Source organism: Hippoglossus stenolepis, chromosome 8 (genome assembly GCF_022539355.2).
Source record: "Hippoglossus stenolepis isolate QCI-W04-F060 chromosome 8, HSTE1.2, whole genome shotgun sequence".
In the NCBI taxonomy this organism is placed as follows: Eukaryota; Metazoa; Chordata; class Actinopteri; order Pleuronectiformes; family Pleuronectidae; genus Hippoglossus; species Hippoglossus stenolepis.
This window is the reverse complement of record NC_061490.1, coordinates 9,895,649-9,912,215: the sequence shown is the minus strand read 5'-3', so window position 1 is coordinate 9,912,215 and position 16,567 is coordinate 9,895,649. Positions and strand designations below refer to the sequence as shown.

The 16,567-nt window shown below is 40.0% G+C and overlaps 2 protein-coding genes across 5 annotated transcripts in view; one reads left to right on the top strand and one right to left on the bottom strand.

The window, feature by feature from the left end:
* The window catches only part of triob (trio Rho guanine nucleotide exchange factor b), a 112,907-nt gene extending 108,466 nt beyond the window's left edge, over nucleotides 1-4,441 (top strand). For all 3 annotated transcript variants that reach the window (XM_035163154.2, XM_035163153.2, XM_035163151.2), the window contains exons 59-61: nucleotides 72-210; nucleotides 1,070-1,256; nucleotides 1,677-4,441. In XM_035163154.2, the coding sequence (XP_035019045.1) occupies nucleotides 72-210; nucleotides 1,070-1,256; nucleotides 1,677-2,083 (733 nt within the window). In that variant the 3' untranslated portion in view covers nucleotides 2,084-4,441. The remainder of the gene's footprint in view (nucleotides 1-71; nucleotides 211-1,069; nucleotides 1,257-1,676) is intronic.
* A 3,226-nt stretch (nucleotides 4,442-7,667) lies between these two features.
* Nucleotides 7,668-14,681, bottom strand: cabz01093075.1 (C-C chemokine receptor type 4). Of its 2 annotated transcripts, XM_047340720.1 has the most exons (3): nucleotides 14,468-14,681; nucleotides 11,431-11,508; nucleotides 7,668-10,437 (listed from the first exon to the last, which is right to left on the bottom strand). In XM_047340720.1, the coding sequence occupies exons 2-3, from the start codon at nucleotides 11,496-11,498 to the stop codon at nucleotides 9,384-9,386; spliced, it is 1,122 nt and encodes a 373-aa protein (XP_047196676.1). In that variant the 5' UTR covers nucleotides 11,499-11,508; nucleotides 14,468-14,681; the 3' UTR covers nucleotides 7,668-9,383. The 2 variants fall into 2 exon arrangements, with proteins under 2 accessions (XP_047196676.1, XP_047196675.1); XM_047340719.1 differs by lacking the exon at nucleotides 14,468-14,681 and having other exon boundaries at nucleotides 11,431-12,080.
* Between the last annotated feature and the right edge of the window lie 1,886 nt (nucleotides 14,682-16,567).

Here is a 16,567-nt window from a genome sequence, read left to right as displayed (position 1 = left end):
TCCCATGTGGCTGCAGGACTTACCTATTGCTCGAAGGATGTAGGTTAATAACCCTGTGATTTTCTTTACAGGGCAGACCAGGGACGATTCCTGGACTACATAGTGAGCTGGGGAAACTTGACAGAGGAGAAAGTGGCTCTCTACCTCAGAGATATTCTTGAAGCCCTCCACTACCTGCACGGCTGGAGGATCGCACACCTTGATCTCAAAGTAACTGCACGTTTTGAACTCGTTCCTCAGGTCATGTGGAATATCACAGGAGTTATAAAGCTCCGTTCCAGACACTCAGGGAATTATCTGAAATTTCACAAGTGGCTCATTACAGAAACATGATGCATTAGTAAAAGATTTGTTAATTCTTAGCCCTCCTTTTACTTTGTGTCCCGTCCACATAATGTTGCAGAAGTAGCCTGTTTCAACTTCTAAAAATAAACTGCGGATTCTGTGATTTAGTTATCAGCTATAGAATGCTCACCTTCCCACACAGACTCTCTCTATGTACATGCAGCAGCATACATAGTCATTTTGGTTTCCTCGCTACGAATCACCGACAGTTTGCATCCGACAATGGCCAAGGCCTAACAGCCCCCTCATGTATCCATATTTAATTCTCGAGCTTCATTTTTATTTGGATCTGCATCAAATCATCATAGATATCAGTCCCATAAATATGCCCCAAAAAATTCTTCAAGATCCATCAATCAGTCTATGGGATATCAGTGACTATTTAAAAAGAAATGTCCTGTCACACAATGTTAGTGAAAGTAAAAGAAAAAATTGGATCAGCACCAAAACTTAATGGGTTCTTTTTTGACCCATGTCCTATCCTTCCAACAAAACTCAGTGAAAATCGGTTCATTAGTTTTCCAAAACTAAATTAAATCTTATGCGGGTCGTTGGATGTGCTGGCAGGAAGCAAGGTGTTTCCCAGAGAATCTTTTTGTGCCTGAAATCTTGCATCTGTTTCTCCCTCATTGCCTCTCTCCACTCTTCTCTGTCTAATTTAAGAAATTAGACAAATTAGACCAATAAAAAGAAAAAGTAAGAATTTTTTTCCCTGCCTCTGCAGCCTGAGAACATTGTGGTGGAACACGCGTCCTCTCAGCCCCTCATCAAGCTGACAGACTTCGGTGACGCCGTGCAGCTGAGCCCACCTTCCTCCTACATCCATCCTCTCCTGGGGAGCCCAGAGTTCTGTGCTCCTGAGCTGGTCCTGGGTCAGCCTGTCTCACTGACGTCTGACCTCTGGAGCTTAGGTCTGTAACTCAACATGTTAAACAAAACTAACATTTATTTTGAGTTAGTATTTTGATGCTTCAGGTAAGTCTGCTGTTGTATAGGTTATACATTTAGGATAAATAAATTTTGAATTTAATTTAATTACTATTTAAAATAATAGATACAGTAAAATAGATGATAGGGAGCAAATTCAAGAGAGTTTTATGAGATGAATTATCTAGTGAAGGACTGTTTTGGTAATGTTGGTGTTATGGAGGGAGAAAGGAATTAGTGGAACTTATATACTATCCCTCCATCACTGTTTATTTAATATTCTTACAAATAAACATAATGTATTAAATGTGTAAAAAAACAAGATGATAAAGAGTGGCTGACATCTCATCTGTCAGTAACTGACTGAGCGGTTGATTGATCGATTTACCGGTGTATTGATACAGGGGTGGTGACCTATGTTATACTAAGCGGCGCCTCTCCCTTCCTGGATGAGAGTCTGGAGGAGACGTGTCTGAACATCTGCCACCTGGACTTCAGCTTCCCCGAGGACTACTTCCAGGGCGTCAGCCCGGCTGCCAGGGACTTTGTCCGCGTGCTGCTTCAGGGCGAGCCGGAGCGACGGCCCTCCGCGGCGTCCTGCCTGCAGGATCCGTGGCTCCGGCCTTATGGTGTGATGAACACTGGACACTCCAACTTAAATCACACCCAGCCGCCATCTCAGAGTCATCATTTGGCACATCTGGACACCTCCAGGCTCATTTCCTTCATCGAGAGAAGAAAACACCAGAACGACGTTCGGCCCATTGGCTCCATTAAGGGCTTCCTACAGAGCCGCCTGCTAAACCACTAGGTAGACATGAGAACATCCCCATGTGCTGTGCGTGTCCAGGAAACTTCAGTGGATGAGTCGCCTGGTTCAGAAGAGCTGTTTAAAAAGAAAAACCTGCTGAGAGGATCACCAGCAACATGTCCACAACGATTTCCTTTTCCCTCATGAAGCCACAAACGTCCTGCTGCTGCTGACTGACTTGACTACTCTGCTGATTAAACCCTTTGACTCTCCCCACCTGCCCTTAACCCTGGCATATTGTCTTTATGCCTGCACAACAAATGAACCGTTGGAATCCACTTGAGATTTCGATCTTAGCAGGGAGAAATAATATTGAGCTTTCTCATCAAGCCAGCGCGGGCAAGTCTTGCGCTCTGGACAGTGTTAAACAGAGAAATTAAGAATACTGTGTAAGAGTAATTCAGGCTGCTTTCGGTTGAACACATGAAAGTGTGTTTTGGTTTTTTTTGTATCGAGAGATTACTTTTTGTAAATGAAACCATGTACAGGGAGGAAACAGAACTGTCTTTATTCATACCTTTTGGGAAAACAAAGGTTAGTTATTGCGTTGAAATAAAACAAGAGAAATGCGATGTGCACCCACCAGCAGGGTCCATTCACTCTAGATGAAGACCAAAACCACGATCAGAGACACATTGTAGTTACGTCCAAAACTGTCGCGCAAAATAAAAAGCTACTCGGCAAAGCTTTTTTCTCCGATTTCTACCTGCATCCGCCTTATTTGTAAATAACATATTCCTGCCTTTAGTTCTCATTTTGAAGTCTCACATGAACTATTTTGTTTGCCCGACATTAGTGAGCCCATGCAGTTTGGGGAGATAAGTCGCTCCCTGCGGACCCTTCAGCCGCCCGGGTTTTCTTTACGAACAAAGCGCTACTAGAAATGCACTTGTAATTTGCATCGGCTCCCATGTGCAATGTTGCAGCTTTAACGTTTATGCAACTATTTATGAAGACTTGTGTTGTAGCCGTATTCTCAAATAAAAAAAAAGGCATGTACGTACCTGGTACTGCGATAGATGTCTGTATTGTGTTAACTCTTACGTATTAAGTTCAGTATTAAAATCTGCAAAACCCCCTCCCCTCCCCCCAGAGGATTTTCAGAAATAATGTATGAAAATGTGTATCTATAAAATACAGGCACTTACGCTTTCATTTTGTCATTGTTACGTTTTTAAGTTTCTGTAACAAAACCAAAGTTGACTTTGTTTTCTTTTTCCTGCTAAAATGTGTTTATTTTTTATTTTTAAGGATTTCTCATGTTAAGTTATGACAGAGCACACTGAACCCAGATATGAGTGTTTACATAGGTTCAGTCTGGTTTTATTTATTCTTATTGTGATAAGAAATTGTTAGGTGTTATTGCTAAAACAAATATTGCTTCACTTGGTCTTTTTTTATTTCAAGCTGTGCACAAAGTGGTTTGCTGTGTGAGTTTGTTTGGCTTTTGTAGGTAGATGCTGGCGTGCGTTGCTAGATATGATTTCACTTTCCTTTTTTATTTTTTCGCACCTCAGTTCGACGTCATAAGACAGAGTTGTCCGACATTTTTTACCGAGCAATAGGTCTGGAAAAAATGCCCATTGTGGCCCACCACCGTGGATTTGAAATGATCGGGGAGTGCGTTACACTCTCTAGGAGACACAACATTTCAGAAACATCCCTTCGTCCGTTCACAGGTATCTGCCATGAATGAGATCTCTTCCGATTGTTTTCATTTGACTGAGCTGATGTTTGTTAGGTGAAGAAGTTGTTGAAAACTTCTTTTTTTTAAAGTGCCAGTTCAGTGACTGGCCTAGAGAGGTGACTGAAACTGAAATCACACATGGTTTTGTCATTTTATTTTGAAGCTTGTAAGAGTTACTGTCAGATGATCTGATTTAATGCTAAAGAAGTTAATTTGTTGAGTTGAACGACTCTTGTTGGTCTGTACAGTCTAAGTCTCTCATTTTGTGTCATGTTTATTTATTGGTGTGAGTCTGTGTTTCCCAAATTCATGCTGTTGTTAACTTTATTGAATTTTCTTAAAGCCTATTCATTTAAAATAAAAATAAAAGATAAGTAAGATAAGTAATAAAATGCCTTTGGGAAACCCAGCCAGCTCATAATGTAAAGATGTACAGAGAGGGTCGGGCAGTTTGCCCAACACCCGGGATGTAAACCTCATAATTATGTCATATTTTAAATACACATAGGAGAAGACTGCAGCAATGTCATTTTGAATGTCTTATTATGACTTATTTTTACTTTTGCATGTATATTTCTTTGTACAGAAGATTGTGTTTACATGTTATTATGTGTTGTAAATATTTTATTTCGTCCTCTGTTATTTTGCCATTAAACGTACAAGGAACAGCGGGCCGTCTTTGAAACTTTGTGTGCACATACAGTACAGTACATCCACAAACACCCACATATGAAACTATTATTATTATTCAGTTATTATTTCCCATAACCTTCAAGGGTTGGAAGGCGAAGGCGGTTGCTGTAATCCCAGAATGAGTTGCAGGCAGGGAAAAAACCCTGAGCAGCTCAATAAGACAATCACAATAAATGGGAAAGTCCAATAATAAACTACTTCAAAACAACATGACGCCTGATGTCACAATGAATATTTGATTTCAAGCTAGAAACCATGAGAAAATGGATCACACTGTTCCCCATTTGATTTGATGTGTTTTGTCTCTGTGATTACAATGATAAAACAGACGAAGAAGGATTTTTTTCATCCTCAACAAAGAAAAGTGAAGTGATAAGATCAAAAAAAGAATGAGTAATGCACAGTGAAACTGAGATGAAGATCTGAATCTGTGAAAAGCTTTAAAAGAAGAAACAGGCAGGGGCTGTTACTGATCTTATCTGCAGCCTACACATGCTGCTGATTCATTGCCAGGAACACACTTCCCCCCCCACCTCTGCAACCTTCTGGTAATGTTAATGACTTGTGTTTTTATTGAGCAAAATAGAGATGTTACTGACTGATTGGAACGTTAAGAAAATGAGCAGGAAGTCATATATTGTGCAGCTGAAGATCAACACAATACTGATGAAAAAGAGGCTGTGATGTGTGTTGATCTGTCAGTTTAACCTTTGCTCATTTAAAATTACCTGTATCTCTGCACAGTGGCACTGTGATAATTTTGTACAGACACGTGTGTGTGAAAAGGAACTTCTATTTTTATCAGGTGTGAAATCAACCCAGTTGTTTCTCAGCTGCAGCAGCAGCAAATATTTTGCATGAAACCACAAGACCACAATCTGTACTCGCAAACTTCAAAATCTCCTCCAGGAGCTGTGGAGTGTGAACACACATGTTTTTTGCTTCTTGATCTGGAACTTTTCCTTTGCATCCATGACACGAGCATTGAGTCACACACAGAAATCCCTGTGTGACCATTTTTTGTTCATGGTTTAATTTAGTGAAAAGCTCAAAAGGGTTCAATCACTAAGACATTGAGATATCTAGATCACTCTCCGTTATTACAAGGGATTTTTCTCAGTAATCTGTGGAGGTGATGGGATAATTGTGACCTTCACAATAGCTTCTAGTTATGCTGTCAGAGTCCGAATGAATTTCTACCAGAAGGCCTTTTCTGATTTTATCTTAAAATTATACTTTATTTATTTTATTTTATATATTTTTCATTTATTTACATGGATCCATTCACGTTTATTATTATTATTATTACAAACAAGTGGATCATAGTACATTGTTCAGGTAAGATGCTGCAAGGCCACTAGATGGCAGTAAAGGAGTAATGTTATGTTCAGAAACTGGTCCTGACTGGTCGTCAGGTTACATGTATAACTAGTCTCCCAAGGCCCGAGAGTCCCCATATATAACCACATATACATTTACTAGATCCTGATTTTTATTTTGATCTCCACCAAATTGCCCAGAATCATTCATCGGTCTCGAAAGAGGATGAGATGTGTTTGATCTCCCTCTGACGGTTAGTTATGTATTCATACATAGTCACTTTAAATTTACTTTTCATTTGTTGACAGTTTTCTCAAGTCTTCTCAAATAAACATAGAAATAAATGGGTTTCCTATTCATCAAGTGCTTCTTTGTGCCGGCAGATCAAGTCAGACGCAGATAGACCAAGTCCATCCTGGAGGTGTGTCTGTAATCTGCCTCTCCCTTGTAGGTACTAGTTTGCTCTATTGCTGTAACTCAGTTCACCTGGGTCCACTGTGCTGAAGTTATTTAAACCTGCGCATTTGCACATTCATACTCGTGCACATCATTCACCTCTGACACTACTGATCCAAACATCCCGAATTCTGAGGATTTCATTTGGTTGAATTTGGCTGAATGGAATATTTAAACTTTCATCATGGCATGGTGTTGTGATCTTCTGAGCCAAGACAAATGGGGGCTCGTAAATGAAGTTGGTATTATTGAACATTTCCTTGTGCCTTAGGTAGCAGGCCTGAGGTCGTATGATTTGCGTTGTGCTGGTCCAGCAATGTTTTTGCTGAGCTGTTTTTATGTTGTGTGTTTTTGTTTTTGTTTCTGCGTTTCGGGAGCTACGTCATGTGATCTTTGGAAGCCTTGGTTTGTAATTTGATGGTGGATTTTTGACTCCTGTTCTTAGGGTAGTTGTTACTGTGTTGATGCACTACAGTGGCCACAGATTTCTACAGTCGCTGGTAGGGTCACTTTCCTCAAATGTTTGTATCTGTTTGTTTTTTGCAGTGTGATGAGAAATTGAAAGCAGTCCGTGGGCACAACCGCAGCCTCAGGTGGGCCGTACAGTAATTTACTGTAGATGATTGATTAGAACGGGCAATGTTGTACATAAATACCAGCCGCAAGTATCACAGTCTAGGGAAGTCTAGGGTTGAGACTTGGCCTCTATTAGGTAGTTAGTGCAAAACTATCAAAGGGCCGACAATGGCCCATGCACTGGAGAGTCTGGCAGTCAACATGCTATTTTCGGTCTCACTATTGGTGATGATGGCTTCCTTAACGGTAGCGTTTGTGAGTGGCTGTAAGGGGGTGTCCGTTTGTGGAGATAGCTGACCATTATAGCATTATTGTTGCAGAGACGTTGTGAAGAGGTAACACAGTTTTGTTTTCTTTATATGAACGTGAGGTGTTGTCTAAATGTGAGCTCGGAGGAGCCACTGCTAATTTCTGTCTGCACCGGAAGTCATGCAGACAGCAGGTCTGAGCAGAAGGAGCTTTTACTTTTGCCATTTGAGCATGATAACCTGTGTAGACTTGTGGTTCTCCCTTTTTGTTGCGATCTCCTGAGCCAGGTCATGATGAGTGCACGTTTTCAGCAGCTTTCAAAAAACAAATGATCTCAAGAGGAAAGTCATAGACTGTGAAAAAGATATTTAAACATTTATGTTTTGAAGGAGGAAACTGCAAATGGGTACAGTCTGCCTCAGTTCAGGCAAAACCTCATGAATGAGGCCAGACACATAGATGGGTATCACAAGGCGATAGCGAGTGCTCCTGTCACACTGACGGCCATGTTGAGAAATAGGAAGAAAAAAGTGTCAAAGGGACAGAAATGCAATCAGGGCAGAGTACAGATCAATACACAAAGAAAAGTAATCAAATAACTGATTTGGGATATTTTAGTATGGTTTTATTGACAAAGTGGAAATACATTTAATCAACCTTACAAAAGTATCTGCTTGTGCTGGTACATTCCGGCTGCATGTTACTGCTGGGTTACTGTGACTAAAACAAAAAACAATTGTTCGCAGTATGCTTTTCAGAATAAGATGAAAACCTGATATCGTTGATACCATCAGAGGGGCAACATGCTGTTACGGTCCAGCACGCAGCCAATTTGACATGTCTGGGTTATTATTACACTCAAGGCTAGAAAGTGTTGCACTGAGTCTCCTGCATCTCTGTTGACATTTCGCCTCACTGACAGCCAGCTACAGACAGGAAGTTCAGAGATTAGGGGTGGGGGTGGGGGATGCTGCAGTTGTATTGTGCTCTTATGCATCATTGCTACTCATATCTGTAATAGGAAGGAATAAGTTGATGTTTTATCATGTCATGTCTTCAATATCTTCATTAAATGTAATAAACCCAAGTAGAACTAACTATGGTACAGAATTAATAGAAACCCTTTGAGAAAAGACTGATAATGGAATTGTATTGAGTTTTAGATCATTTGGGTGATATAGTTTCAAAATATCTGCCAAGTAATGGTCAAATAATGTGAATATTATTGAATAGTTTGGATAGAATACACATATATATATATAGTACAATTTATTGATATAAGGATTTATTATATAAAGTAATTTCACTCTCCATTATACTGAAATTAGTTGAAATGCACATTGTAGAAATATTCAAAATGTTACGATAAAATGCTCGGATGCACAGAAGCTAGACATGTTAAAATGACAGCTTGTTGACATACTTTCCCTTTGACGGTGTGGTTTTTTCTGGGGTTAAGGGCAAACTTTCTGCTGCAGATGCTGTGAAACTTGCAATGCAAATGTAGCCAGATGCACCAGGAAGCTTTTTGAGCTGTCAAACGGTTTGATTCCAAGAAAACGGAGGCATGTGTGACATCTCTGAAAATAAAACGTTTTTTACTTTTTAGAACCTAACCACGTGTGGTGGACAGAATCTAGATAACACCGTTGTTGTTGTTTTGCGCCACTCATGATTAAATGAGGTCACTGGGGCTTCAGCTAATAGTATGTGATTACAAGGGAAAAGACATTTGTATTCAAAAATACAGTACGTCTGACTTGCAGGTGCAGATACAATCTGTTAACATCTCACTTAAAAATATCGCAAACATGTCGTGCAAAATGTTCTAAACAGATGATGTTTAAAAAGCTACTTTTCAAGCCTACTGTTCTCCATTTTACATAGTGGTGCTGCTATAGTCAAAACTGCAAAACTGAAAATGCTTCAGGATGCATGAAGACTTTTGCTCAAGCTTCCAAGATGGACAAGTGTAAGTCACATGTTGGCTTGCAACATATATGCCCTGCTGAGGAATTAACTATTTACATTATATATTCAATCTTACATAGTCCACAGAATTTATTTTAAAAAAAAAGAAAAAAGTGTATATAGAAAGAATATCAAAATGTGTATGTAGGGAAATATTGAAATGTGTATATGGTAAAGAAATATATTTTTATAGTTAAAAAATCACAATTTTGACCATAAGATTTAAAAATCATACAAAGTCATATGTGCTTTCTTTTATTCCTATACACCACTGACTAAATAAAACACATTGACCTGAATCTAAATGACGTATAAATGACAACGCAACAGTGTGGCCTGACGTTTACTTTACACAGCGGTGCTCCTCTCGTCCACACTGGTGGCTTGTGAGTACATTGAGCCGCTTCTGTCCTGAGGGATGTGGACCTTGATCACCTGACACAGTCTGCAGGGAGACCTGTTTATCAGCCTCACCAGGTGCCTCCTGAACTTCTCCCCGACAAACACGTACAGGATGGGGTTGAGGCAGCTGTGAGCGTAGGCAATGGCCTCTGTGACTTCTAAAGTCAACCTGATGGCTTTGCTGCGTCCACATGTTGTGTAGACATCCAGGAGCTCCAGTGCTTTGAAGAACGATGCAACGTTATAGGGGAGCCAGCAGCAGAGGAAAGCCACCACCACTGCGAGAACTAACCGGATGGCCTGTTTCTTTGACGACGGGCAGTACAGCAGCCTCCACACAATCTGAGAGTAGCAGAACCCCATGATGAGAGCTGGGATGAGCAGACCCAAAATGTTCCTTTTGAAAAGGCTAAAGACCCCCCAGAAGTGGGGGTTAGAGAAACTGGTGTCGCTCGAATCAGATGAAGGATACGCAGGATAACAGAACTGCGTCATGTTAGCATCAGAGTGCAGTTTGACAAAGATCAGATCAGGGAATGAAGCCAGAAATCCAGCCACCCATGTAACAGCAGCTGTAGCCAGTCCGAATGACCGCGTCCGTGCTCTTATGGCGTAAACAGCGTGAACTATGGCCAAGTACCGGTCAATGCTCATCAGGCAGATGAAGAAGATCCCACAGTAAAAAACAATATGATAAATGCCCAGGATCACTTTGCACATAATATCTCCGAACAGCCACTGGTCGCGGGCCTGGTGGGCGAGGAAGGGAAGAGAGCACACCAACAGCAGGTCAGCGATGGCCAAGTTCAGGAGGCACACGTCGGTCATACTGCGGAGACGCACCCCGCAGATGGTGACCCAGATGACCAGAGAGTTTCCGAGAAGGCCCAGGAGGAAGAAAATGCTGTAGAGGACAGGAAGGTATTTGGCTCCATGATGGTCGTACACACACCTATGGTCCTCAATTTCGTAGTAATAGTATTCAGTGGAGGATGTTGGGCTGGGTTGACAGACAAATGAATAATTAGGAAATATCCAGTTATTCATTGTTATTTAGCAGCATTAAACAAAAAATATAGGACAGATTACCAAAAAAACTTAGTGGAAGGATGTGATATGGGTCAAAAAGTTAAACATTTTATGGATGAATATTTATTTAAGCAGGACTGCACTGTCAGATCTGGTTGACCTACAAACATTCATACCAATATAGATTTCTCTTATATAATTAACAAATTATTGATTTATATTTGTTTTCCCTCTCTGTTATGTCTGTTGCTCTGTTGTATTGTTGCTCTTTGTGTATTCTTCTGCACTCCTGTTAAAAAATGTACAAGGGCAATTACTTTGTTGATGTCAGTCGTACTGAAAACCCAATAAAAATAAAATAAAAACATTAATAATACATTCTTGATCTGATTTTTTTCCCCCACTTTCTGTAAGATTGTGCAATTTCTGGGAATAATTCATGGATCTTAATGAAAAAAAGAGGACTGATATCTATGAGTGTGTGTAATTTGGTGCAGTGGATTGAATTTAAAGAGACTATTATCCACTTTACACTCTACTGAGTGCTGAGTTCAGTTTTTTAATGACATCAATCCTGCATAACATATAAAGTACACAAGAATCTATGTATCTATGCACTGTAGCTGTGGGAAGTAAAATACAATAAAACCTTCAGACTCAACCCTTTTCACTGTGATATGTTGCGCCATTAAACAAATATAACACAACAAGAATCATACACTTGTAATCTCACTGTCCCATTCAGAGGAACAAGCCACCAAAACCGATGTTATGGCTAATGACGCAGATACAGGAGACTAAAAATCCCAGCCAGCTTATATAAGATGGAAAATGAAACCAAAGTCGACAGCAAAGCACAGACAAAGACACAGAGGCATCACAGACTTTAACACAGTGTGATCTGAACAGAATAATCAACCAGATACTGGAGGTGTGTGTGTCAGCTCAGCTGGCTTAATCTTACCCTGATTCATGGTTTATAGTTGGAGTCACATTGCCACTGAAAGCAGTAACAGGGAGGATTGTGTCCATGATCAGTTTCCTAGAGAATACAAAAAAATGTAAAAGCATGACCTACTCCCTGAAATTGAAAACAGATGGTTTTAGTTTGTTGTGTTTCTCTGCAAGTGTGATAGAAGTTTTAAAAGTTCATGCTCATTTTCTGAAAAGTATCTTAACTCAAAAGTCCAAATGCAATTGGATTAAAATGACCCCCTGTTTCAAAGTGTATAAGCTATAATAACATGATTCAGTTTGTCACAAGGAAACAGGTGTGAGGTATTCCAACTGAAAAGTTAGATTATAATTTGTGGCAAGAAATATATTATCAATGTCAATTTCATGGTCATTTCCACTATTCATCACAACCATAATGACTGCAGGGCCATGGTCTATGTTTGTTATGCACGTAGCATTTTTAATTTAACTTATAAACAAATAAACAAATAATATGACCCACTGCTTTAAGTAATTTATATTTTTAGCTTTAATCTGGAAGTTGGTGATACTACTGCTGTTTCTGTAAAAATTGAACAAAATAGAGGATTTTTGCAAATGAGCCATTTAAAGGGCCCATATTTTACACCTTTCTGGGATTGAATTTGAAGTATTGGTCCCCTAAGATGATATATCAGTGGTTTAAAGACAAAAAAACTGCTGCAATGTGTATTTCCATGTCCTCTCTTCTGCCTCTCTCTGGAGCTGCAGACAGAACAGGCTGTTTTCGCCTGCCTCTTGAGCCCCTCCTCTGATTGGCTGACTGCACTTTGAGTGACACGCGACCAGGCCTATCACCGTTCTCATTCTGGCGCATTCACTCTGGTAAACACAGCTGAAAGACACGTTATGTTTGGATACCGCTGTAGAAGACCAGCCACATGTTTACAGCCGGTTACAAAAGGATGTTTCTGAACGTTAAGTTACACCGTCATCATGTTTGGTCAAGTTTTAGCAGGACAGTCGGCCAATGTGGGAGTAACGCCCCGAGTTACAGTACGGAGTAACGTCTACGTACTGAGCACAGCGACACGGCACGTCAGAAGAGATGAAGCGTAACCGCTGGTCTCGAACAGTGACGTTCTTAGGAGGAATGTGCACGGACACATTCTCTTGCTTGCATCCCTCCACGCTGCAGTGTTTCTTCTGTGTTGTTAGTTGTGGTTAGCCTGTGGTAGCTACCAAGCTTCTGGCTCAGCAACATGTCTGCTTAGCGTCGAGTTTGGTGTGTAGGGGTAGTGGTGGTGGTGGTGGGGAGCGGGGCTGGACTGGTACTGGGTGGGGCTGAGAGACGAGTGCGATGCCGCATGACATCATACGGGGGAGGTGGTACAAAACGCAACGTTTCAATAACATATTTCTTAGCACGGACATTGGAGTGAAAAAGTCCGCGGAGTGACTGTTTCCATACTTTGAGGGTCCCTACTGACCCCCTTCGAGTAATTACGGATAGCAGAAGCCCAGAAAATGTATTTTACACAATATGGCCCCTTTAATATGATAACAATAAACGGTTTTCTCTGTGCAGTTGCTGTCCATCAAATGTAGTTGCAAATTGTGAAAGAGAAAGAAATTGATTGATTGTAGATTTGACTTATTACCAGAATAACTTGAAGGATTCTTTTCTACAAAAGACCTGAGTCTATAAGTATAAGTAACTATAAGTAATATAATCCTTACTACTCAAAACTTTTCAGATACTGGAATCTTAACAGACTTTTTCCTTCTATCTAAATGACCTCCTTTAAAAATATATAATAAATGTAGTCTTCAGTCTGATATGTTTGAATCATAATGTGTACTAACACATTAACACACTAACACCACCTCTTGTATGGAATACTGTTTGAGTCAAAATTTAATGAATGAATTGATGAATAAATAAATATGGCTATGAAATAAATGGTAAATGGTAAATGGTTTTGCATTTATATAGCGCTTTTCTAGTCTTGATGACCACTCAAAGCTCTTTACAGTACAGTTTTACATTCACCCATTCACACACACATTCATACAGTGCATCTATTAGCAGCACTGTCTTGTTCTATGAGGGGCAATTCGGGGTTCAGCATCTTGCCCAAGGACACTTTGGCATGCAAGGACGACCGCTCTACCCCTCAGCCACAGCGTGTTGTGCCAGTTCACACTTAAAAAGAACGAGTTCAAAGTTCAGTTCATGTAGATGTATGAACTTGTTCCATTTTTATTGGGATGATTTATGTGACAAACTTACGATCATGTGTTGAGTTATTAATCGATGGTGTCGGATCATGTCTGCGTGTCGCTCCGGTCATTTTAACACTGAGTCCTGTCTGTGAGCGTCACGTCTCGTGTTGTACTGAGCACAAAAATGTTTACGAGTCATTTTTATGATGTTTAAATGCAGCCTGAGCAGCTGTGACCAGAGAAACTCTGTATTTCACAGTTCTTCCACAAAGTCACTGACCGGCTGCGTGAACGAACTCTAATCTCACTGGGTGTTTTTGAAACAAAAGTCCCACGAAATAATTAAATGTGGCATTTTGAAATAAAAGTCGCCTGAGATAAGTAAATGTGGCATTATGAAATAAAAGTACCGTGAAATAAATAAATGTTGTCTTTTGAAAATTTCATAATTTTGAAATAAGTAATTGTATTTATTTATTCATTTAAGTAAATGGATTCAGTTTTATATATATATATTATGCTATATTTATATATTTATTGCCATATATTTTTACTTCCGGGTTTATTTCAAAGCCAAATTTATTTATCTATTTATTTATAAAATTTTGACTAAAATGGCATTCCATAATAGTTAACCATTCTGTGCGTCTGTTTGCAACATGCTTTTGTCCAGCACTTTTGTAATGTTTGTGTGTTTGCATTGTTACAGGCCACCAATAAATCATTGTGCAGCATTCATTTCCCCCTCTAACAGAAAATCAAATCATACTCGTGTGTTGACATACCATAAACATTATGTAAGAGAATGTGCATATAAAAGTAAGAAAACAAAAACGTACCTGTCGCGGTGCCGATGATTAGAAGTAAGCTGATATTGGTGGATTCTGGACCACAAGATGCTGTGGTGGACGGTCAAATCAAAGAATGGATCAGCTGTTTAATCTAATTTGATTATTTGCGGCACAGGAGAAATGTCAATTAGTTTGCATACTACGAGCAAAAAGCTGTGAGAAGTGCAACTGCTATTTCAAAGCACTGACATCCAACCAGGGTGCCTTGGTGGTCTTGTGGGTGAGTATTTCAAGGTGATAATATTTACTTCCTCACAATTCAAAAACAGATCACGTATCAGAGGTCTGCAGGAAGTCACCACAACCACAACTCTTCACATGCATGCCTTACAGTTTTTCTTACGAAAAAAAAAATCGTGCTTACAGTTTTTCTCGATTGCTTAAGCACGATTTTTAAAACAGGGCCCGGTTTTGCAAAACACTACACACAACTAGCACAACCACACACACAATTAGCAGAACATCTCAGATCCTTTGCAAAATGAAACACTCTTGTAAAAACTATACACTAATTTATCAAAACCATATTTTGTTACCATATGAAACACACACGTTTCATATGACTTAATTCTGTTTGAACCAGTTAGACACTGCTGTTGCTAACCTAAAACACTTTTAGCAGTTCTACTTCTCAGTGATTAAAGTATTGTAAGTGAAGTACACAGAGAAAGTGCAAATATACAATAAATTCACCAAACACTACACAAGACCAATGCTGCAGACTGATGAAAATATAATTTATTTCTCTCCATATACCCAAATCAGTCAACATGTCAACATGGAGAATCACATCAAAACATGTCCCAGTTTTCATGCTACTACAGTAGTGTGCATAACAATGTAAGCTCAGCAAATATCAGACAAACAGAAAATTCTGTATCCAGTACAGGTTACAATGACAGATTTCACTGTATATCTGCTAAGATTTGGCTGAACTCTTAGTCCAGCCTCCCTCAGCGTCAATCCGTGGTTCACGACATGGTCAACTAGTGTTGCGCAAATTTCATTTGATAAATTTGGTCCTCTTCTTCTTTGAGCACGTTCTCCTCCTGCTTCAGGTCTTCCTCTTCCTCTTCCTCTTCCTCTTCCTCTTCCTCTACCTCCACCTCGGCCTCTACCTCTGGCAAGGCCTCCGCCACTTCCTCTTCCTCCTTGGATTCCCCCTCTCACCCTCACTCTTGTTCTTCTTCTGACTCCTTCCATTTTGGTTGAAGACAGGTGAACTCACCTGCTGCATTTGTATAGTGCTTAAACCTGATTGGTGTGTCTACAATTAAGCAGTCATGTGTTTGCGCACCTGATGGCTGTGTTGAACCAATTGGCTCATAGGGGGGGTCATTTGACAGTCAGTGCTTTGGAATTGCAAGGAAGTGACATCTTGATATACTTCTGTGTCTAATGTATACAAGTGTGTTTAGTGTTTTGCAAATCACTGTGTGTATTGTTTTGCAAAAAGTGTGAAGCTGACATTGTGCTTATAGTGGTGCAGATCTGGGCCCATGTTTTGCTCCTTGAGTGTAAGGTTTTGATAATTGTGTAATACTTTTGATTTTAGTGTTTATGCAATCGAAAAAAAACTGTAAATATGCGAGGTGATCTGCAGACACGTGCTGGTGGAGGTTTGCACAGCTCTGCAGGCAGGTTGGTGCTTGTTGTTTTTGTTGCATAGAAGAAGTGATACAACTGACACTGACATAAGTAAAGTCTACACAGTTGTCACAAAAGAGCACATATATAGGAAGCGAGTAACTTTCTCTGAGTGGGGCAAAGCTCTGACTAATATCTGAAGGCCAAGCTGAGATGTGTCTATTGCATTTTGCAGGATTGTGTGCATCGTTTCGATTTGGTCGGGTGTAAATGTGGCTTGTTGGCCCAGATGAACAAACACTGGCACGTTAGTCAGTATGTTGTTGTTATATGACACATGCAGGGACTCTGCTCTGCACATCTCCTGTCAAATAAATACAAGCTGCCGAGAATGACTGTGAAATGTTTTGAATCATCTCGATGTCCTTGGTGACGATGCACTGCTGAGTCAAGGGGCTTCGCTTGTGACATTTCTCTTACACTAGTACGGTGTCCCTTCTG